The sequence below is a fragment of the Lytechinus variegatus genome, chromosome 1 (genome assembly GCF_018143015.1).
Source record: "Lytechinus variegatus isolate NC3 chromosome 1, Lvar_3.0, whole genome shotgun sequence".
Taxonomy (NCBI): domain Eukaryota; kingdom Metazoa; phylum Echinodermata; class Echinoidea; order Temnopleuroida; family Toxopneustidae; genus Lytechinus; species Lytechinus variegatus.
The window spans coordinates 71,073,856-71,097,575 of record NC_054740.1 but is presented as its reverse complement, the minus strand read 5'-3'; the positions used below and the strand labels follow the sequence as shown (position 1 = coordinate 71,097,575).

Below are 23,720 nucleotides of genomic sequence, written 5' to 3'. Positions count from 1 at the left end.
TGACCAGCAGAAGAGATGACCACGCCCACAATCAACTGCCTTGGACATGGGAGGTGGAGCGGACGGACTGGATACATCCCTTGGAGATACAGGTTCAGTGTTCAATGGTAGCTTGACCGCTTGGCCACAACCGACCTTGGGACACCACTTTAAACTTGGATTGGTGTCTACAAAGGCCTGTAATAAATTTTTTTTTAAGAGATTGGATGAATTCAAGTAATGGACGAACCAACAGCTTCAAGTCATCAACTACATATACTACACATATCTGGCCAGGTTCATTAACCCACAATGCAAGATTCTCAGCAGTGTATAGGCTCATTTGATAACACACCAATTCACTGATCAGTAAGTTCATACCACAATAATTATGTTAACAAGTATCTGCTACACAAGTATTTGTCTGCTCAAAACATTTATTTTTTATGCAAATAACATTAGAAGCTAATTTATTCTCTGTATTATCAATGGTTATCTATATTTCAAGACAAGTTATTTGTAACACAAAGTCAAGGAGAGACCACATACAATTCAGTTCACTTTCCCTTAAAATAATACTGTAATCACTATAAAAAAAAAAGAAGAAATTCCCTTTCATACATCTACATCATCAGGAAATTTAATTTTGAAACAAAATTTGAGCTCTCATTACATTGTTCTTTAATTGACATTAAATTGATAATTGTACATTTGAATTCATATAATTCTGTCACACCGGAAACTTAATTATGATTTATTAATTGTTTGCATGTTGATATGATTGTAGGCAGAGCTGAACAAACTCAAAATGTAACTCTGGTGAATTTGTAGTTCACAACATCACAGGTGGTTTTTATAAAATGGGGGTCGCTAAAGCAGTAGTCTGTTTCATAAAACGTGTTGTAATAATGTATTTGCAATAACAGTTAAAAGCTACTGAAATCCTTCAATCTGATTGGCTGATAGTAAATTTGCTGTACAAATTGTGCACTTGTTAGAGCAACAAGTCTTTATGTTGGCTATAAGCCAGGTTATAAGGCCCAGGTTTGAATGTAATTAGAAAAATACCTTGATATCAAACTGTAAGAATCTTCTCGCTATTTCTCTGGACACAATAGCCTCTATGATCTCAACTGGAACAAGCTTACAGCACTCAAAGGCAGGACACATGATGTTATGGGCATTTCCCTCCGCTATCTTTCCTGAAAGATATCTGTAAAAGGAACAAGTGATAATATAGAGAGTAACTTGGTTTTGAAAAATCTGTATTTCAGAAATTAAGGCAGAAAATTTCCCAAATCAAGAAAAAAAGGCAATTTTTAAAACGAAAATGTTGCTTCCTTTTGTCATGGGGTAGCATTCATGATTACCATCTTATTTTTCATATAACAATATTACAATTGTTTTCATATTCAGGTAGTTTAAAAATTTAACTATAAGCCTTCTATTGGAAATTTACATCATTCTTTAAATGTAAAGCTACATGTAAACAATTCTCTGTTTATTTAAAGTTACATTGCTATTGCATATGTCTTTCTCTTGTCTCCAAATTTTAAATGTAATATGTTTGAGAGGGTCATGCAAGCATGCCAAATTTCAGCCTTCTGCCTGCCATATGAATGCATTGAGAAATAAATTCCATTACTGAATTGAATTAAATTACATAAAACAATGTTTAAAAGCTGAATGACAGTGTTGAATACTAACCTTTCCCAGCACATTTTACAGAAGTGATGATGACAAGGCATCTCTACCGGTGATTCTTCCCCTGATATCACTTCTGTACATATATCACACTGAAAGATGAAAAAAAAACATGTAAACTTAATATGAAATGACTTCTCAATTCTATCCTTATCAGACTTGTGGGTGTTTCGTCAGGTGACACAACATATACTCCTGCGACATTTGCTGTGGTCTTAATATCTCGGAATACATAGGTTTAGAGTAAGGATTGTGCATAGGGCGTATGAAATAATTACAATCATAAAATTAAAAAAACAGAATGATATGAATATATAAATAAAATCAAAAAATAAATGATTAAACAAAATCACCCAATCAATAACCTGACAACTAGGAAAACTCTATTTTATTTGATTACAGTTTTATGCTCATTTCTGAACATCTACATGCATTACTAGGTTGTCATAGTCTGAGATAAACTACATATTTTGGCTACTGAGCATTACAAAACTTTGTATCAAGTTACGAGGAAAAGGATAACGGCAAGAGGAAAATACAAACCCAAATTTCCATTAAAATCTTTTTTTATAACCTTTGTTACATTGAAAAAAGATTGATAGAAACTGATGCAATTCCTGCTTTTCTTTCATTCTCATTTTTTACAGTATAATGAAATTATTGTACATGTATGTTAATATGTATTTTTTGTTGGGGAGCTTTGTAAAATAAATTATAATACAAAAATTTAATTGAAGTGAAGCCGAAGTTTACCTCTGTTTCGTCCTCTGCTACATGCCTAGTTTCAGGTTCATTATCAATAGTTGTTAAGGTATGGTCTTGTATTGTATGCTCTACTTCATCAGGAGACTTCACACCAGATTTCTCACAGCATTCCTTGGGATTTGAGATCCATTCTTCTAATAAAACTTCTCTTGACCATTCTAAAGTGGAAAAAAAAAACATACGAATTATTAATTGCACCATTTTTAAAAATTCAATTTCATACTTGTTAAAAATGGGACCCACTAATTCAGTTTTTGGGTAAGTGGTTAACCACAATACTGCATCAATTTCAAAGTGCATCCTACCAGTTGAGACAACAGCTTTCATGTAGACTTAAAAGAGGTGTTTACACTACAAATTAGATGGAATTAGAAATATAACAAATTACAACAAAGCCATTACTATTGCCCTGGTGGTGTTCAATAGAGCTGTTTATGCACTGCCAATACAAATTGCTTCAGAACCATTTTGAATGCTTAATCAGAGTCCAATCACTTATTCGAATTAGCTTTTACAGTCAAAATGTGAACTTTGCATGAAAATATTCTCATTGTTAACAAGCATTTGAATGTAAAATTCATTTTCAATTCAAGTTTGATTATTATTTAAATATATCACTCCCATTATGTCAAAATAGAGAAAATTTGGAATATCAAAAAAAGCCTAAGGGTCACCAGTTATGGTTTTAGAGTTGGCATAATTTACTGATCATAGTGTCGTAGGTTTCACGGTACACCGTGTATCTTTCTTGGGCAAGTGTTGGTAGGTTTCACGATACACCATGTATCTTTCTTGAGCAAGTGTTGGTACAAATGTAGGTTTCAAGATACATGGTGTACCGTGAAACCTACTACACTATGATCAGTAAAGTTATGCCAACTTTAAAACCACAATTGGTGACCCTTGTGCTATGAATGATATTCAAGTTTCCTCTTTTTTTCTGAAAAGGTCCTTTTCAGCACCAACACTTGCCCAAGAAAGATACATGGTGTACCGTGAAACCTACTACACTATTCTTCTTCGCCATGAAAACCTTCAGAAGTATGGTTACATCATTTACTGGGGAGCGTTTCATGAAAGGACTTTTCAGACGTTTTATCCGACAGTTACTATAGTAACAGCGCCTCTCAGCCAATCAAAATCATGGAAAGATGTCAGATCTGACAACTTGTCAGATGAAAATATTGATGAAACGCTCCCCTGATCATGAATATCAGGACATTTTTTTAACAAGATACATGTATATTGTCAATAAAAAATAAACTGCTTTCATGACTATCAACACAAAATCCCCTAAAATATCAACAGAAGAGAATGAAAAAAACAATAATTACCATAGTTTCTGAGAAGAGCTTCAGCAGTGAAAAGTGGAACACGAAGCATATCTGCTGTTTCAACAACGAGGGCATCCTTTGCTTCTTGTAACTCCTGTGGTTTCAGCCCAACGTAGCTCTGAAGGAAAATGTTATGGAAAAAAAAAGCTTTAGTACTTCATCAAAAATATAAAACAATGCTCCAGAAATCTCAAGCTTACATTAGGATCATAATGCAGGAACTTATGCATAATAAATTACAAAATAAGCTTCCTGAAATCAATTTGCAGCATCACAATATTTTACTTTTTCTTTAAAGGATTAAACCTTTTCTTTCCAGTTTTGATCATGCAGTTACATGTATTCTACTATTTGTACAAAATAAAATTGTGCGTGACTTGTCAGCAACAATAATTCTCATTCACGACCTCTCTAAAGGATTGGAAAGTTTCCATACAATACATGTAGGCTCATGTATATGAATTAACTTTGTTTATCATTTCTTATAATGAAATAAGATGTAGAAAATTAAAAGTGTAGCATCCCAAAAGATTACCCCAAACTGGAGATAATATCTCAATAAAACATAAATACAGTAAAACTTAGATTAAATAATAAGAAAAGGTTGGTGAATTTAGAACTTAAGAAATATTTTGAAGGAAAAAATAGTTACATGTGTGCTGTTATGAATATGCAATAGGTAGGCTAATGTCATGTCCTCACATTTTTCTTTTTTTTAATTACATTATATCATAGTTATTTTCAAACATTGTGACAACATAATTTGGAAGAATAGTCATTTTTCATATTAAAATTGTAGTCAATCCTATTTTTACATTCTTGGAGGACAATATTTTGATAAATGTACTTTCATATAAAAGAATACAGTAGGATAGTTGGGGCATGACATCATCAGCTCATTCATTGCCTATTCTGTTGCACCAAACTAAGAGAAGACTTTGAAATGTCATAACCTTGTTGTTCCTCGTCTGATTCTGATGAAATTTTCAGTTTTTTTTTTGTTTAAAAGTGTATTATTTCTGAGAGTATCCCTTCAAATGTGTATTCAAGGGTGCTTGATTAAAGAAACATCGAGCACAAAAAGTAGTTATAATTTACTTACCTCTTCATATGATATTGCACTTAATTCCTCCACGACTTCATCTTCACTTATTTGCTGAGGGTAATAGAAAGAATAAGAATAATAAATTGTACTGTCTGTAGATAATAAGGTCCTGGCTAAAGTTTTGTGCACGTAAATTCAGTACTATGAATTAACATTAATTCAAAAGCCCTTGTTTGTGAAAATTTATATTTTACCTTTTTTATATCTAGCTACCTATCTCAAATCAGTAATGTTTATGTTTTTTCTTCAAAAATGCCTCTCAAACCACAGAAATTATTGTTTTTTAAGACTGAGGATAACACTTTCCACAGACTTCATTTATCACATATGAAGTCAATAAACTTATTTCTGTAATGTATCTCTTGTGCTGCACTGCCCACTTATTGTATACCTTGACTAGGTCTTGGGCATGGGGGTTCAAAACTTAGTCTTAGCCTTTGTAGCCTTAGACTTGGCCCCAAGATTTCACTACTTGACTATAACACTACCATCTTTGTAATTATTATTATGTAATACACATCAAATCATTTAATGATTCAAAACTGCATGAGAACATAAAATAAGAATAGTGTAAGAGAGAATATGAAGGGAAAAGACAAGGTAGAGTTGGAATACATGTAGATCAATAAGACAGTAGAAAAAGAGAAGAAAAAAACTTACCGAAAAGACCATTTTAGACTCAAGAAGCTGAGCAATATCGTAATATCTGTTCTTTTCAGCACAGTCACAAGGAGTCTCTTTGTCACCATTCTCTACAAACAAACACGCACCATTCTCCAATAACGTCTGGAAAATAAAACAAATAGTTCATATAACATGTATGGTAAAATGCTAATGGAAAAGATAAGTCCAGACAGGTTTATAATAACTGGTATTTTGTGTTTTCACATTTCCAGATATTTTTACAATGATCCCACTATAGGCAATAATATAAAAATACAGATCTTTCAGTACTGAATATTATGGGCAACTTTTATATACTTCTCAGATTAAACAAGTATATTTGATATGAATGCAAAGTTTAACGCATATCTGAAGTTTTGTGAAAAATAAAAGAAACTTTAAAATGCCATAACTTTCTTATTTTACATCTGATTTTGATGAAATTTTCAGTGGTAGCTAGTTTGATTTTTCTCCATTTATTCAAATCAACACTTTGCTGGGGTGGACTTGAAGTTTAATAGATCACATCTCTCACACAATGTATTATGATATACACTTATATTTCATATGATAATGAATTCTAAAATTGAAAATGAGTAATTTTCTTAATTACCAAACCTTAATACAGATGATGAATTTGAATAAATCTGAGTATCTGACATTTAATTCAAATTATTAAACACAACACTGATGACACCTTTTATATTTTCTTACAACCACTATGGCCCGAATTCACAAAGGTGGTTTTGAAAATCCACGGTTGAGTCCATGGTTTATGCAGATTTCCTGTATCAATTACGCTTAATTTATCGCGTATCGAGCGCATGTATGAAAAATGTCCAATCCTGATGTGCGCATTTGTTAGAGTGCGCCAAATGACGCCTGTTGCTGTGGTTATCAACACTATTTCATTCATGAATCCACTGTTTTTATTCATGAGTACACTCTTCAAACAGTGGACTCATGAATAAAATAGCTTATCTGACCATGGTAACAGGCGTCAATTTGGCACACTCTCACAAATGCGCGCATCAGATTTAGACATTTTTCATACACGCGCCCGATACACGATAAATTAAGCATAATTTATACAGGAAATCTGCATAAACCATGGACTCAACAGTGGCTTTTCAAAACCACCTTTGTGAATTCGGGCCTATGACTCTCAAGACCTGGTATATAGAGATAACTTTGAAAAATGGAGTAGTGATCTTAATTTATTTTAATTAAAAATTTTATTTTCTACAAAATCCATTAACATACAAATATGATGAACATGTAACCAATAAAACTCTGATGAGAGGCATTTAGTTACTTTCAGTTTCTGATTATTGACCTTTTATTTCAAATCATCTCCTGAAACTAATTTATGACAAACTAAATAACGTATTCCCAAGTCCAAGAATACAAATAAAGATACATGTAATTAAAACTCAGTTCCTCAGGATGATCTGAAATAAAACATTCAAAATCAGAAACTCTTAATCATGAACCTGTAAACCAAGTTTCAATGGTTACTGTGTAATTATAGGTTATATTACCTCTACTAATGATCTGTAGCCTGCGGCTGCTGCATAGTGTAAGGCCGTACATCCTTCCTAAGAGATCACAACAGAAACAAACAGCATTTGAATTTAGTAAAGTCTGCATGCATTGGGATTCCATATATAATAAATACCACAAAGTGAAGATGAGTCATTTTCTAGTGAAGTTTTCAAGGAGTTCACAAACATCTTGCTAAGGAGGGGAAAGTCAAATTCCAACATTTGCATTTTCAGTGGCCATATTTGCGCTTACGATTCAGAAGCTTCATAAATCGTTCATGGGAATCAAAAAGAAAAGGTGCCTGATGCTTTATCACTAGTTGTAGAATTTGGTTTTTATGATAATTTCTTCTTCTTGTATCTAATCCAAGCCTTGGATTTTCGCATATAGTATTTTTCAATTACTTTAACCGCACTTCTTTGCGATTAAAAATCACTTTGTGATTTGGTTGGTTTTGCCACTATTGTTTCCATCAATCTTATTGTTATAATGTCAGAATTGATTTGGTAACATTTTCTGTATTTTGAGTTCTTACATCATCCACTGCATTGACGTCTATCTTTTCCCTTTCACCGTTGCCAATGGGTATCCCTTGCCAGTTGAGGATGAGACGAAGACACTCTGCTCTTTTCTTCTCAGGGGGTTGAGAGTAATAGTACTGTGAATAGCTGGACGTAGATGATGGAGGGCGGGGTAGATCACTCATGCACACACAATGTAGAGACGTTTGGTTGCTCATGTTACGCTTAATAGGGCTTCCGTTATGCTTCTGAAGGAACAATCTAAAAATTAAAAGCACAAACAAATTTGTAGCTATATAATCATTCATAAAAGTAAGTTTAAAATGAATTACATGTCCATCAAATTATTTGAAAAAAATTGTTAGGAAGTTGCCACATTAAAATATTTCAGATTCAAACTGGATGGAATTGATAGGACTGGTTTATGGTTTGCAGATCCGGGGCCAGTTTTATAAAGGACTTGGAACTGTTGTAACTTCGTCATTATGGCAACAACCATGAAAACCTTGATGATTGGCTGCTGAGCCCTGTTACCATAGTAGTTGCCATAATGGCAAAGATATAACAGTTGCAAGTCTTTTATGAAACAGTCCCCAGATATAAGACCTGGCACCAGAAGTAATCGTTGTACTGCAGTAGTGTACACGAAGTAAAAACAAACAGGATGTCATGTTCTGGAAATGGTGCTTGGTGAATAAAAAGAAACCATGTAACACTGTACAAGAATGTAATGTGATCTGAAACTGTTTTTAATTCACATTACTAACAATATCTCTCCTGGAAAGCCTGTGAAACTACCAAACCCCATTCTCACCAGCATCAATAACTCAACCGATCATCTTGTGAAAACTACCCATTCCCATTGTTGGCAATAATAACGATAATTGTATTTGCTTTTTAATGTAGATAGCACCTAAAATGTTTAGAAGTCTAATAAAGATCTACGATAATGCAGCATAATTACCCTGGCTTCAGCAGAGCAGCTGTTATGCTCTCAGTGTTTCAAGGAATACGTTCTGGGGGGCGGTAACACAAAACCTAGCAATGATCGGAGAACATTTCTCTACGATTGGATCCATTGACAACACTCTACAATCCATCATAAAGCGTATGATCAATCGCTAACCTTTGTGTTACGGAACCAAGGTCAGGTACCCCATTTACGTGAGCTGGGTTGAGTTCAGCACATTACGACAAATTTATTGCTGAAGAAAACCGACACCTGCAGGGCCCCATTGCATAAAGTTCTTATTACACATGTACTGTACATGTAGTAACTTTGTTATGGTAACTGCCATGGTAACAATGCCAATTAGCCAATCAGAATAAAGGATTTCAGGGAAGTTAACATTAGATGGCAAAATTACTAGAGTAGTAAACCTTTATGCAACGGGGACCAGGAGTAGGGTTTGAAACAACGATCCTCTGATTAGGAGACTGAAGTCAGAACCACTACACCATGACACCTCCATACCCATGCACACTGTTCACAATAACTCACCTGACGAGTCTGTGCATTCCATGTCTACATGAACAGTGAAGAGCCGTATTATGATCATAATTCTCTCCATAGGAGATGTTCGGATCAAACGTCTTTTGAAAGTCTTGGCTATGATGGTAAATTTCCTCTGCTGTTTTCTCATCCCCCGAATGGAGGGCTTTCCGAAACTTGGACGAACTGCTTCCCATTTTGAAGGCGCACAATGTAGTCTTTATTCGATCCTTTTTTTTGAAAAATGGTTCCAACGACAGCTCAAATATGACACCAGCGTTCACAGAAGCAAATTTATAAAGAAATATGGCCCCATTTCTCTTCTAAGAAGAAGTTGCTCTAATAGTTACATGTACCAACACAATATTGTTCATGATAATATAACACTAACACAGTGTCCAAGATATCCAGTGTTCTCTTCTTTAATGATTTCTGTTTGGAATTCAAATAAATTCATATCCAGTTACTTATTTTATTTCAGTCTGAAGAAAAGGAAAGTCACAAGACTGCCACAAATGTCTACATGTAAATCAAGTAGAGACATCAACAGCTTACAGTTAATAAGAACCATGCTAATCACCACATGTACTTCCCTCGGCTCCTTGGTCAGACCTCCAGCATGTCTTTGAAATGTTCCTGAACTTCTCTAATGTCAACAGCACACTTCCTTAATCCATTAAATAAGTGACATCACTTGATAGGGTAGTGGCTACCTTCTTCTTTGTGAAAGATGAGGGCATCAGTCGAGGGAACCCTCAGAATTGACTTCCTGCTGGGACTGGCCTGCTAATCATCATCTCCAAATACAGGGTATCTTGAATGAGGCCACGGAATACGAGACAGGTCATTGTTTCACTCTATTCTCTTCTGCAAGATCTCATTTCGAACAAGAGCCCTTGACAACCTGATGATCGCTCAAGTACTATCAAGTTTGCTCTAAAAGGTATTAAAAATCTCGTCCATCATGGGAATAAACTAGAAACATGTATCAGTCATCAGTACAGGTACTTCATACAGAGGTCTGAATTGTTGGACTTCCTACAATGTTTTGGACTTCTACAGGGAGAACATCTTTAATAGCTTTCTTTGCTGAAGACATGTGCAGGATAAATGTAGTTTGTTGACACTGAATCCATGTACACCCTCTGATCACATCTTGTAATATCCAAAAGCCAGTTGCTCACAATAGAATTCCATGAGTACCCTGTTTAACACATCAATGCACCATCACTGCAACAAAAAGATAAAAAAGACATATTTAGATTCAAATTCAACTATTTTCTACATGAACATGTGCAAAATGACATTTATATTATTCAAATGCATGCATGTAAAAAATCCAAAATGAATTTTCAGTCGTGCAAGGCATAAAATAGTAGGTTGTTCACTGCTTCCGCATATCAAATACTAGTAGGCAATTAGGCATATATGTACATGTACTGTACATTTATTCAAAGAAATCATGAGTGTGGGCCTATGGATGCGATGTTAAACAATGCTTTAATTATAAATTCTACATTATAGCCATTTCAATGATTCATTGCATTCTCAATTTAGAATAAAAGAAATAGTTCATGACTAGATATGTATACCAAACAAAAATATTATTCAGAAATGGGACTACTGCATTGGAATTAAGAGAACAGTACACTTTCATATTTCTTTATAATATTCAATATTCAAATGTACAAGTAGGGCCTAACTGCTTCCATTCAGGATTTAGAAAAATTGCAAAAGCCGAAAAGGGTAACTCCAAAATGGAGACACGGTACATGTACCTCTATTTGGGAACTGAGACTGCTGCTAAGGACACAGGGGAATATTATCATTTAGTCATACGAGAACATGTAACTGAAAGGAAGGACAAGAGGGCTGATTCATATTGATACAACTCACAAAAACGCAATGGCCTGCGGCAAAACTCCTAAATCACCTGAACAATACATATATCTCACAGACGTACTTCTGCATACTGGTACTATTTTATAATGAATGTGTCACAAAATGTCATAATATCAAATTCACAGGGGATCAGGGTTAGATTTCTCGTCTATTTTAATAGACATTATGAATGTCTTTTACTTTTAGAATAGAGGAGAAGGGAGACAGGAACAAACACTAAAGACGAAGGAGGAGGGGGAGGAGACATACATTTAGAAACTAAAAGGGCTAATAAAAGGGGAGAAAGGCCAGGGAAGATGATGATTACATGTATGTATGATGATGATGATGGTGATGATGATGAAGTGACATGTATGACGAAAGAGAAGAAAAAAAAGAACACCCCCCCCCCCCCCCCGGGCCTAGTAATTAAAAGTAAAGTAATCAGAATCATCAAAATTACATCCTAACCATGATGCCTACATAATGCAATGTATGTACATGTAGATGTAGGTAGGTACATGGACATTTTCTTTGTTGTAAACCTGTGTGCATGTGCAGTGAATGTGTACTTGTACTGCTGGGAATGCAATGACAATTAATTCTTTGGACTATGCTCAGTGTGCATGCTGAGTCACCGTAGAGCTAAATAATCATTTGTCTCTACTTGTCAATAATTCATTTTCCAACTCATACAGGTACATGATGTACATCACACTTATCCCCAAAGATTACAATGTATGCCAGATTTTGATCACAGCAATTTTTGAACTGGAAATGAAAATTCAATGTTTTCCCTGTATGTACAGACTGCGGTGTACTGGTTGCACTGTATATGTACATGTATGTGATTTGGTTTAAGTATTGGAGATTATTAAAGAACCTGTCATTGCCATGGCCCCTCATCAAAAATGGGGGGGGGGGTTCAGTAAATTGGATGGAAAAATTGTTTTGTGAGATTTCAAAAATCAAAGTGAAGTTCTTCTGTACGGCAAGTTTGAATAAAAATCAGACTAAAAATGAGGCTGGTATCTGAGCACATACATGTACATGTAGGCCTACTATTACTATGGCATTTTAAAAGTCTGATTGAGAACAGTTACGATAAATTTTTAACTTTGAAAAATCTCCAGTATCAAGAAATGCAGCTGATGAAATCCAGATCACCAAAAATATTTACATTTCATTTTTCTGCTTTTAAAAACCAACCTACAATGTTCTTTATGTATGTATTGTCAAGGTGAACTTTCTAAAAAGGGAGAGTTAATACACAATATAATAATAATAATAATAATACATGTAATAATATAATGATAATAATGATATTGATAATAATAATAATGACAAAAATAATAACTAATCAATAAAGAAATCTGATATTGATATAGGTTTGATGAAAATCTGTCAGAGAATTATGTAGTTTATAGAATTGTCACATTTTATATTTGTGACATCACATGATGCAAGTAGACAGAAGTAATTTCCCTCATAGGCATGTCTATGATGAATTTTCTAAAGAAAAAAAAACATCAAAATGGTAAAAATCTGTCGAGTCTCATCAGTAACATGGATTCATGCATGCTTCAATAAGACAAATATTTTCAATAATTATTACTGGGTAACTGATTATTTTTTACATGGGGGTATTAAAACAGCTCAAAAATGACATCAAAATATAACAATATTAAAATGGTTTTTGCAACTTCCCTTCACCAATATTTAACTATATTTCATTCTACTTTCACCAAACCCTCGCCAATTTTTGAACTCTTTACTGCTTTATTGAAACCGATAAATCAGGGTAAACTTTTCCTTTAAAAACTATAATATGTTCCATTTGTTTAGCGCAGCTACTACTCTACTGCGCTTAATACTTGGTATCATACCCCGGCTGTAGCTGAGCCCTCATATGTGCTACAGCATTCAAGGAATAAATCCTTACGGGTACCAATTCACCTCACCTGGGTCAAGTGCAGCACGATGTGGGTAAATTTCTTGCTGAAGGAAAACACGCCATGCCTGGGATTCAAACCCACGTCCCTCTGATTTAAAGACAAGAGTCATAACCACTAGACCACGGTGCCTCCACTGGAAACGTAGACTACCAGTTTATGTTAAAATGTGGTTCTCCTTCTCTCTTGATTTCTCTTTACATGCATGCACAGTTTGAGTTCATAAAGGTTGAAATTAATTGATGCCAGATGGATCAAGTACATGTACATGCAAAGCTCACTCGAAATACAGAGAAAATTAGATTTACACTGGATTCTAACTAGGGTGGGGATGTAGAATTCTCCAAGCTATTGCCACATGTACAGGTGTATGTAATAAAGAAATTAAGTCCAATGTATTGACAAATTTTTTAAATGCTACATGTATGCTTAATAAAATTCCAACATGGATTGTCTATACATGTATATCAATCTCCCCATATGTCGGCTCAGGGAATTCCTGTTTGACCCAGTAGGAAAATGAGCCAAAACATTTCAAGGGTACAGGAATGGCGAATAGGGTGAATTTTCTTCAATTTTAAGCTTCAAGTGATAAGGCATGTGAGCAAAATTTTATTTTCATTTATATTTTGACATAATATTCAGTACAATAGTACATCTTTAAGATTTGTTTTCTTCCTTTTTCTTTTTTTTTTTTTTGGGGGGGGGGCCTTGGTCATGAAAATTTGTGGGCAGGGTAGTCCATTGCCCCTAGCCCCCCCCCCCATGTACATGTACACAACTGATTTAACGCATAAGTGAACAACCTTTACGACAGCAGCTGAGACTGTGATTTTGAATTCTGAACAACTTACTGTTATCTAAAAGTTATCTATTTCCCCCTTGTCCCCTTCTTGTCTATTTATACCTCCATTCAACAGATAAAATTATGTGAACATATACATGTACATGTATTACCTATGGTACATGTCGGACAGAAGATTAGGAATTAACTCTCATATAGAGACAGTGTCATTTCATTGAGTGTGACAATAAAAAGTTAAATTCTGATTTTCCCAAATAGAGCATATTGTACATCTATTGTAGGCCTACTGCTCTTCAGTGGAATTAAATCATAAGGTTTCAGATCATGTCAAACCCATGGACACATGTGCACACGTTCCTGTACATACACTGAAGTTCTGATCTACTGTCAAGAAATTTCTAATGGATCAACTCAAGAAATGATTATGTCAGGCCCTAATCACTAAAAATGTTCATTAAGTGGCATAAAGATCTTACCAGATGCACATGTACACATGCACTTGAAAGCAAGAGGCTGAGGGATGTATGTATGCACGCCATATGGAATGCTGAGTAATACATAAGATGCAATACCACGCAGTGTATTGTAATGGTTCATTTCTCATAGACAAGTTCAGGTTCATGTACATGTACTTGAAGGTTAAGAATGTGATAGAGGTCATGGTTCATTTGAACATTTTTACAATATTAGCAGTCATACCCTATTAATATCAATGATGCCTAAGGGCCCTTTTATCAAGCTGTTCATACAGTTAGTTAAAAAAAAAACACTACACTCCACAGCCGACCCGTTCTTGCACTAAAATGAGATACAAGATTTTACTTGACTTAATAATTTTCCATATTCCCCCCCCAAAAAAAAAAATAATAATAATAATGAATATATAAATCAATAATATATATAAGTAAATGAAAAAATTGTGAATGAATGAATGAATTAATTTATTAATCAATCTGGGGGGGCCACTTCCATTGATGAGTGGATAACATGCGCAACCCAAGTTGGCGCAACCACAGGGTCTCGAAAAGCACCCTAAACACGTAACTTCCATATTCTGAAAATGCACCCCTTAACAAGTATTGGCATGTGAAACCCTACCCTTCACAAGTATTGGAAACAATTGGCAGGTATTCCCAGAAATGAGCCCCTAAACAAGTACAGCGATGTATTTTCCATGTTCTGAAAAGGCACCCCTTAACAGAAACAAAACGATACTCTCAGCAAGTATTCCTGAAATGAACCCCTTTAAGTATAGAGATATGTTATTGCTATGTTACGCGTCCGTCGGTAGTCGGTTTTACCTTTAGATAACATTATTTTGGTTAAGTACGGCCCCACCTTCCACACCTCGCGCAAATCAGACTCTTAACACGTAGTGTTGAGGCAAAAAGGACATCCTTTATATTATAAAACATTTTGATTTTGTTTTATCATCACCGCATATTTGACCCTAAACATGTATATTTTTTTGAGCGAAATACACCCTTTTTCAATATTTTGGTGTTTTTGACACCCTTATCACATTATGTACATAATATGCCCTATCTTGAAAAAGACATCCTTCTTACATGTTTTTTTGGTCGCGCATGGTATCCACTTGTAAATGTAAGTAGTCCCCCCCCCCCCCCCCCCCCCCCCCCCGGTTATTAATAGATTAATAGATATAAATACATTTAACTAGATAAACAATAAATAATAAATAACTAGATGAATAAATTAGAATGAGTGAGTGAGTGAGTGAGTGAATGAATGAATGAATGAATGATAAATAATTACATAGTGAAAGTTTCTTAATACATGTACATGAGGTGAAGGCCATCCAAGCAACTTTTTTTTGGGGGGGGGTTCTGTCACCGTTAACTCTCTTTCTTGTCCATTTCAATCTAAATTTCTTGTCCATACATGTTATTGATTTTTAAAAATGTGCAACAAAATCCCCCCCAATGTATTTCTTTTCCACATTTCGTACCCATATTTGTTAAACATCTCTAGCTCTGCAACCAAATTTTCAATTTTTAAAATCACTCAAGCATGACCATCCAGATGGTAAATTTCGGATCTATATGAATTCCATTTGTGACTCTTTCCGTTATCCTACAAGAACAAGCTACATGTATCTAGACTTCTCACAAACTGTTGTTGATAGTCACATAGTTGCTCTTTAATTAAAGGGGAAATCTGTGAATACAAATATAATATACACCACAATAAAAAACAGAAATTGAATTATGAATAATATCAAAGATCATAAAAACAACAAAAATCACAAACCTGAGGTAAATGATACTTATGAATACAATCAGCACTATACCGTAACATAATGTAGGTAATTTCAAGTCGTATCAACTGAAAAAAATCTATCAAATAATCGTAAAAAGGTATTTGGTATATTATCAAGATTATTTAAATTCTGGAAGGCTTATCAATTTTTTTCAAAACATTAAGTGACACACACATTAATTGATAAGAGAGCAATTAGCAAAAGTAGGCTAAAAATGCAGCTGTTTTGAACATGAAAAACATTAAACATCTCAACATCTAAAAGCAAATTAGGACTGAGCTGTAACAAAGTAAACATTGTGCACATTCATGCACTTATTGAGCACTTACTTATTGGCATTACCCAATTATTATTTGTACAAAGTGTATAGGTAATTGATACAGAAATTTAACAAAATTTAACAATGAGAGCAAGTTGTTCAAAAACTTGAACAAAATTGACGAAATCTCAGAACATTTGACCATTTGACTCTTATGACTTTTGACCCTATCATCCTCAACTGCACATATGTGGTATTACCCAAGGCTAATTTGTACCAAGTGTAAACACATTGATGCAGAAATAATTTGATATAAAGAAATGAGACTAAAACTAAAAAGGATGGACATGACCTCATATCATTTGACCTTTTGACCCAGACCTGCCGACCCCTGGGAATGAAAAAGTGTATTCTGTGATAAAAAAGTATATATTTCCCAAAAAAAGTGTATTTCACTATAAAATACATGACACACTCGCTCATCTCGGCACTCAAGCTGCATGCAAGCTAAAATGCGCACTGCTCTTGCAGATTAAAAAAAATTAAACATGTGTGTATCTCACTCTGATTTTATAACAAAATGATTGAAAAAAAAAGTTACCTGAAATTAATTGATTTTGTTTTTTTACAAATAGCCAATTTTTATAAAGCGCTTTTCCCAGAATGGCCCAAAGCGTGTTACAGCATATCATTACCCCGGTCATTGGATACATTTCAATCAAGCACAAAAAGTGCACAATTTCCACTCCCTACAAAAACATATTTTTTAAAGAAAAAACGTACTGCCATATTTTGGTTGCAAAAACATACTAAATACGCCAAGAACGTACTGGTTGGCAGATCTGTTGACACCTAGATGACCTTTTACCTCATCAATCTCAATCTCAATGGACACACATGTGGCGGTATTATCCAAGGATGTGAGCATAATTGATACAAAAAGGAACGAGAGCAAGTTCAACAAAAACTTCAAATAAGGATGGACATGACATCATATCCTTTGACTTTCTGACCCCCAGATGACCTATGACCCATCATCCTCATCAACACACATGTGGTATTACCCAAGGACCATATCTTTGTACCAAGTATTCATAATTGATGCAGAAATAAAGAATGAGAGCAAGTTGAACAAAAACTTAAATATTTTTGTAACAGACCAACAGGAAAAGCGATCACTACAGACTACATGTAGTTCTCTGCTAAACTTTGTTCAGGCGAAAAACTTATTGATACCCAAAACTTAATTAGTTTGTTAATCATAAATGACCTTTGACCTAGGTAATGTAACCTGAAACTCATGCCAGTGATACATGATAGACCTACTTTACCCTTTATCAATGTCCAAGACACGCTTCATGAACTAGGTCCAACCATAGGCTATACTTTCTAATGATGACATTTCAAAAACTTCAAGGACAAGTCCACCCCAACAAAAAGTTGATTTGAATAAAAAGTGAAAATTTCATCAAAATCGGATGTAAAATAAGAAAGTTATGACATTTTAAAATTTCGCTAAACATTTATATCCACATCCTCGTCGGTATGCAAATTAGGAGACTGATGACATCATCCACTCACTATTTCTTTTGTATTTTATTACATGAAATAAGAAATATTCTAATTTTCTTCTCATTGTCAAGTGAACAACGTTTTATTCCTCCCTGAACATGTGGAATTAGCATTGATTAATACTGTATGATTTTAGTCAACTTGGTCGTTATTGTCAAATCTGTACAAAATGAAATACTCAATACTGTATAATTCAAACAATAAAAAAGAAAAGAATTAGTGAGTGATGGGCATCATCGACTGACTTATTTGCATGACACTGAGTTGTGCATATCACTGTTTAGTGAACTTTCTTATTTTTACATTCAATTTTGGTGAAATTTTCAGCGTTATACTAGTTTGATTTTTCTGTATTTATTCAAATCAACATTTTTCTGGGGTGGACTTGACCTTTAACCTTGGTTCTCAATGTTGATATGCAGCGCCTATAGAGAATCACTCTGCAAAGCAGACAAAAATGTAAGAAATCAAGCTACAGTATCTAATACTAAGCAGTAGACTGTACCAGTGTACATCAGAAAGAGGATGGGTTTAGAGAGTTGAGGGATTAAGTTACTAACACAGTCTAACGTTAAACTGTGTATTGTTAAGACAAGTGAAACAAAATTAAATTTAACGATTTACGATACACATACATGTAGGATGAGGATTTTTATTAAAAAATAAATTTAGAGAGCTAGACATATCTAATTGAAACTGAACTTTAATTTTAAACCATGAACTGAAAACGTGTAATTTTGTTTGAATTAACAAGCATATAAAATAAGACTAACCTCAGCCTCAGCTCGCAATGGACAATCAGCGTTTCTATACAGAGAATCATTAAACGGCATTTACATGTACCCACTAAGTATCCAGAATTTCAGAAAACTTCCCCGGGGTGTAGAAACAGACGTAATGCAGTTTATTGATAAACCACATTGCACAAAATATGGTTTCTCATAACTGCCTCTAGGAGGTGGTTATTGCCGTGTTGATGCCATATTTGCGACGCGGAATGTGAGTTAATCGAATTAGTCGCTCTGTATACCCAGTTGTTGTATGTCCGGATGATCAATTTTAGAAAGTCATTTGGAAATATCTACGAGTGAAGTTTCATCAATTTTTAGTACAAAATGTTAGGAAATATTAATAGAGAACAAAATAGAAGATGACTACAACTATTGATTTCATAATTTTAGTGTAATCCAAAGACAAAAAAGAAGGTTTCAAAAATATAAAGTGTCCGGTCACCCGACCCCCCCCCCCCTCCTACTACAGACTGTAGGAACAGGTTGGTTGGTCAGGAGAGGCACACGGCCAATATGGGAGACTCTCTCCAATACGGGAGACGATCTCCCATATTGGAGACTTGCTTTGCAAAAGAACAAAAGAAACATCAACAAAAGGGCAATTCCACAGGTTGGTGGACATGAGCTTAAAAATTCAAATTCAATATTTTCTTGAATTTTTTAATACTTTAAGTCCTTCATACATGATAGTTTCAGGAACAAGAAATAAAAAGTTTATTTTCATATGTATACTTTGGAAAAAAATGGTCAAAAGTTGTGTCTTCCATTGTGTACCAAAATACAAGAAAAATAGTGAAAAATGAAATATGCCTTATTACCATTTTGTTGTTGCAACAACATACCACTTTATATATTTCTGAAGTTTAGATGAGTCAAATTACTTAAAATACACAACCGCTTTTCAAGTAAATTTGTAGTACTCATTCAAAAATAAATATTGCAACCTGCTCAGGTGATGTAACGTGAGTAACCGAAAAAACTGACTTTGTTTTCTGAGAGAAAAATTCTTCACAGTTAATTGGTGGGATTTTAAATTCTCTTCCTTCAAACAATCTTTGACACAGTGATGACTATCAAAATCATTAAAAAGTACAATTTTTTTATAAAATTGATGAAGAAAAACTGTAACGTGAGTAACTTTGTTACGTGAGTAACCATCATGTAATGTGAGTAACCAGTAAAAATTATTCAGTTCGGTAACATTTTCTGTGGAATGTCAAGTTTTAAGTCTCAGGGTGAGTTGTGAAGTTATTTTTGATTAATTAAAAGCAAAATGAGGGTACATCTCTTTGATGCGACTCTTTGTTCATCAAAATATCAGTGGTCATACAATCACACAAAAAAATTGAATATTAGTAGAAGTATTCACAATGCGAGAGTGCATTAGTAAGACTTGGTTTTGATTAACCAAACTTTAAAGAGTGTTTGAACAACACATTGAATGCCCTTACCTGTAACCCTATCTAGGCCGGGGTATTTTGGGAGTTGATATGGCCTGGGGGGTGGGGGGAGGGGGGGGCTCCCAGGCCCCCCTTGAGATCTCGGCCATTGGCTGCATGATCACGTCGAAAATTTGCGTGCAGGTTGTCTTGGACATTATCTACAATACTACTTAGTAATTTATTTCATGCAAATTGGTATTAAGCGATTATGCTAATTTATGCATAATTAGTAAGCAAAATCATACTTTTCCCTCCTACTCCCTAAATAAAGCTCCAATTGTTCCAATTTTTGGTATAAAATCTCTTTTAGATGATCCTATCAATGAATTTTACACACATTATTGAATTTTTAATGACATGTGTGTTGTTAACCATACATGGACAAAATGTAACGTGAGTAACCGTAACGTGAGTAACCATATTATCTGCATCCCAAGTAAAAACCATGTGTTCTTTATTTTTTCAATTATATACAAAGTTTGTCTCCCTAATATACTTCTTTGAAATGGATATAATCAACTCTCATAAAAGCCTTGTATGAGGAGACTTTTCACTTATGTTGACTTTTCATTTTATGCATGTCCAAATCATGTAACGTGAGTAACCGACACATTCCAAAGATTTGCCAGGAGCATAACAGAATTTCCCAAGTTTTGTTTTTATACGTAGGATAGTCAGACTGTGTACTTTGTTGTGATAAGGAGATGTTTAGTTCCTATAAATAATGGAGTTACAGCTCCAAGTATGAGTCAAGGTGTCTCCAAATGTAACGTGAGTAACCGTGGAATAGCCCAAAAGCAAAAAATTTTCCACCCAAAATTTTTTCTCAGTAGGTGGTTTCAGACCGCCTCGAAGTTTGTCAGTTCCAGGTATTCTCTGATCGGGAAATTTACCCCGATCAGAAAATACCAGGTATTTTGGCAATGTGAAAGCAAACTACGCGTAATTTCCCCGAAAGAAAATACCCGCTAAATAGTAGGTACCTGGCGAAATTACGAGAACTTTCGCGGGGATTTTTCCAAGGTCGCAGGTATTTTGGCAATGTGAAAGCAATTTACGGGAACTTTTAGCCCAGTGTGTCGTTGGGCGCTGGTGCCTCGGGTGGCTGCTGGGCTAGTGATTTTGAATCTTACACCTTGCCTGCTTATACAGACCATACTGCGCATGCTCGTAACTTCAGGAACCTATCCCGAAGGGTATGTTTCGGGGCGGTGTGAATGCAAGAATAATTAATGGGTATTTTTCAGCCTAAAAATGTTCTCGTAATTTAACGGGTATTCTTATGATCGAGGCGGTTTGAAACCACCTACTGAGGTCAGAAGCCCATTTGTTTTATGTGTGGACGACAACAAAAATCCTTGTCAAAACAAAAGTAGATGGTGGATTTTTAAAGTAGATGGTGAGAAGGGGTATTTTCTAAAGGAATCTGCTTTTATTTGCCGCCAAGGTAATCCTTTTGCAGTTTATGTAAACAAATGAAATTGGTCTCCCAAACTGGAAACCGTCTCTAAATTGGATAGCCGAATTCTTTACAACAATCTCTGATATTGGAGATAATTTGATTTGATTGATTTGTTTTGATTCATTGATTTCCATTTCACAAATTTACATAATTATCATAAAATGATCAAAAATACTGCAAAACATAATAAAATGTATAATCTTAAATTTGAGGAACACAATTCAAAAGTTACCCAAGATGACATTTGTATTTAAAAGTTAAACGAAAGGTCTTGCCGAAAAAAGCAAAGCTTGTACAAAAGGCAAGCCCCTTTTAGTTTCATTATAAAATTACAACAAAGAAATATTAGGTCAAATGAACACAGAACTTTTATTTAAAAATGAATACAAACAATTTTTGTCCACTTTACCAAAAAGTATCTGATGGATCGTGTGAGAAAAATTTGATTTTATAACATTAGGGAGAGAGGGGTGGGGTGAGGAAGAGAAGAGGGGAGGGACAGAGAAGTGCAGTGTACAGTACATTACATAGAAAGAAAGCGGGCAGCAGGAGCAGTAGACCAAAAGCTTCAGTCTCTGTATTTTGGTTGTTCTGCTGAACCATGTTGACTCCACTCACCAATACATAGAATGAAGAGCTTGGAGGCCTGTACGTACAGCCAACGTACAAGTGAACTATAACCTGTCGCAATTTAAAACTATTTTTTTAAGCGAAATTTAAAGTTTTGTGGTTTCCATTATCAGGGAAATATAAATTGCATACCTTGGACCGGAGTTATTGGTCAAAATCCTCTGGGCTCTGGATGATCGAGAAATATTTCATCTAAGACATTTTCACCTGAGCTGACGGTTTTTCTTGCAAGTTGCCATCTTAAATGACGTCATTATCGTTATTAACTTTTTAATGTCTCGATATATCGAATTTCATCTGCTACCTGTGATCGTAGCGGTTTAGCTCGCATGTAGAGCAAATCGCATAATAATTAATATCGATGTCACATTCGTAAATTGTTGATGCACCCTCCATGAGTCCATTCGTTTGTAATTTTGGCTGCTATTTTGGGAGTGATTCTGGCGTCCAAGTCGAAAGAAAACATCGGTAAAGTACCATTTTCATACCTTTGATATATATTTCTTTGACATTTATTCATTGATTATAAATTATAAATTGATATCTTGCAGTTGATAAATCCTTGTGTAAAGTGTAAATTTGATGTAAAAAAGCATCGAAGTCTGGATAGTTAATCGACAAAAGGGAGGATGTGATAACACATGCCACCTCACACTAACACACTACTGTTGGTGAATGGGGATAATAAAATGTCAGAAATTGTTGAATAACTCCCTAGAAACGACGGTTATTCCTGTCTACAGGAGCAGTAGACCAAAAGCTTCGGTCTATGTTGGTTGTTCCCCTGAACTTTGTTGGCTACACTTACCAAATACAGAGACCGAAGTTCTAGCTCAATCTGTACAGGGGACTCAATGGCCATACATTCAGGGAAGTGAAGTTGCGCAACACTCATTTTTCCCCTTTTTAGTTTATTTTTCCGTTTTGGGGCATTTCAGGCCAAAACAGAATAACAATCTTATTTTGGTACAGTTCTTTTTATATGTTTTTATGGAATAAAGACAAAGTATTTTGCATTGTTAACCCCCTAACGTTAGTGGTAGCTGTACGATAGCGAGCCGTCTGTGTACAAGGAGAAATTTTAAAAAAAATTTAAATGTTTTTTTAAGTCCTCGAAACAGACGGCTGCCAGCTGTCTACAGGAGTAGGTACATGTACTTTGGCTAATTGCAATTTTAAGAAGAAAAAAGTAATAACAAATAATATGCATGTACTTATATGTATAAAAGCACATATACACATACAAAAGTCGAATAGGCCTATAATTACATGTAAATCAGTTATTCAGCATGACCTGTTTGCAACGAATAATACAAAATTAACATTGTTTTTCAGTTTGCGTTTAAAAATATTTATATTTAATAGGGGATTCTTTATAAAATCTTGAGGCAGAGTTCCAGTACTCAGGAGGCAGGCCTCTCTCATACCGAAGTTTTTATTATACCAAGGTTTTTTTACCTGACTGCTAAAAGTGCTATGAAAGCACGATTGCCTGTGAGCAAGCAACAAGGGGACCAATGGCTTAAAGTCCTTTCTG

General features: G+C 34.7%; 1 protein-coding gene across 2 annotated transcripts in view; it reads right to left on the bottom strand.

The window, feature by feature from the left end:
• Window positions 1–23,720, bottom strand: part of LOC121421813 (ankyrin repeat and IBR domain-containing protein 1-like) — a 48,623-nt gene that overhangs the window by 22,450 nt on the left and 2,453 nt on the right. For both annotated transcript variants that reach the window (XM_041616623.1, XM_041616616.1), the window contains exons 2-11: window positions 9,118–10,338; window positions 7,631–7,877; window positions 7,092–7,148; window positions 5,548–5,673; window positions 4,885–4,938; window positions 3,783–3,900; window positions 2,437–2,606; window positions 1,687–1,775; window positions 1,048–1,192; window positions 5–177 (exon numbers count right to left, since the gene is read on the bottom strand). In XM_041616623.1, coding sequence (XP_041472557.1) covers window positions 5–177; window positions 1,048–1,192; window positions 1,687–1,775; window positions 2,437–2,606; window positions 3,783–3,900; window positions 4,885–4,938; window positions 5,548–5,673; window positions 7,092–7,148; window positions 7,631–7,877; window positions 9,118–9,305 — 1,367 coding nt within the window. In that variant the 5' untranslated portion in view covers window positions 9,306–10,338. The remainder of the gene's footprint in view (window positions 1–4; window positions 178–1,047; window positions 1,193–1,686; window positions 1,776–2,436; window positions 2,607–3,782; window positions 3,901–4,884; window positions 4,939–5,547; window positions 5,674–7,091; window positions 7,149–7,630; window positions 7,878–9,117; window positions 10,339–23,720) is intronic.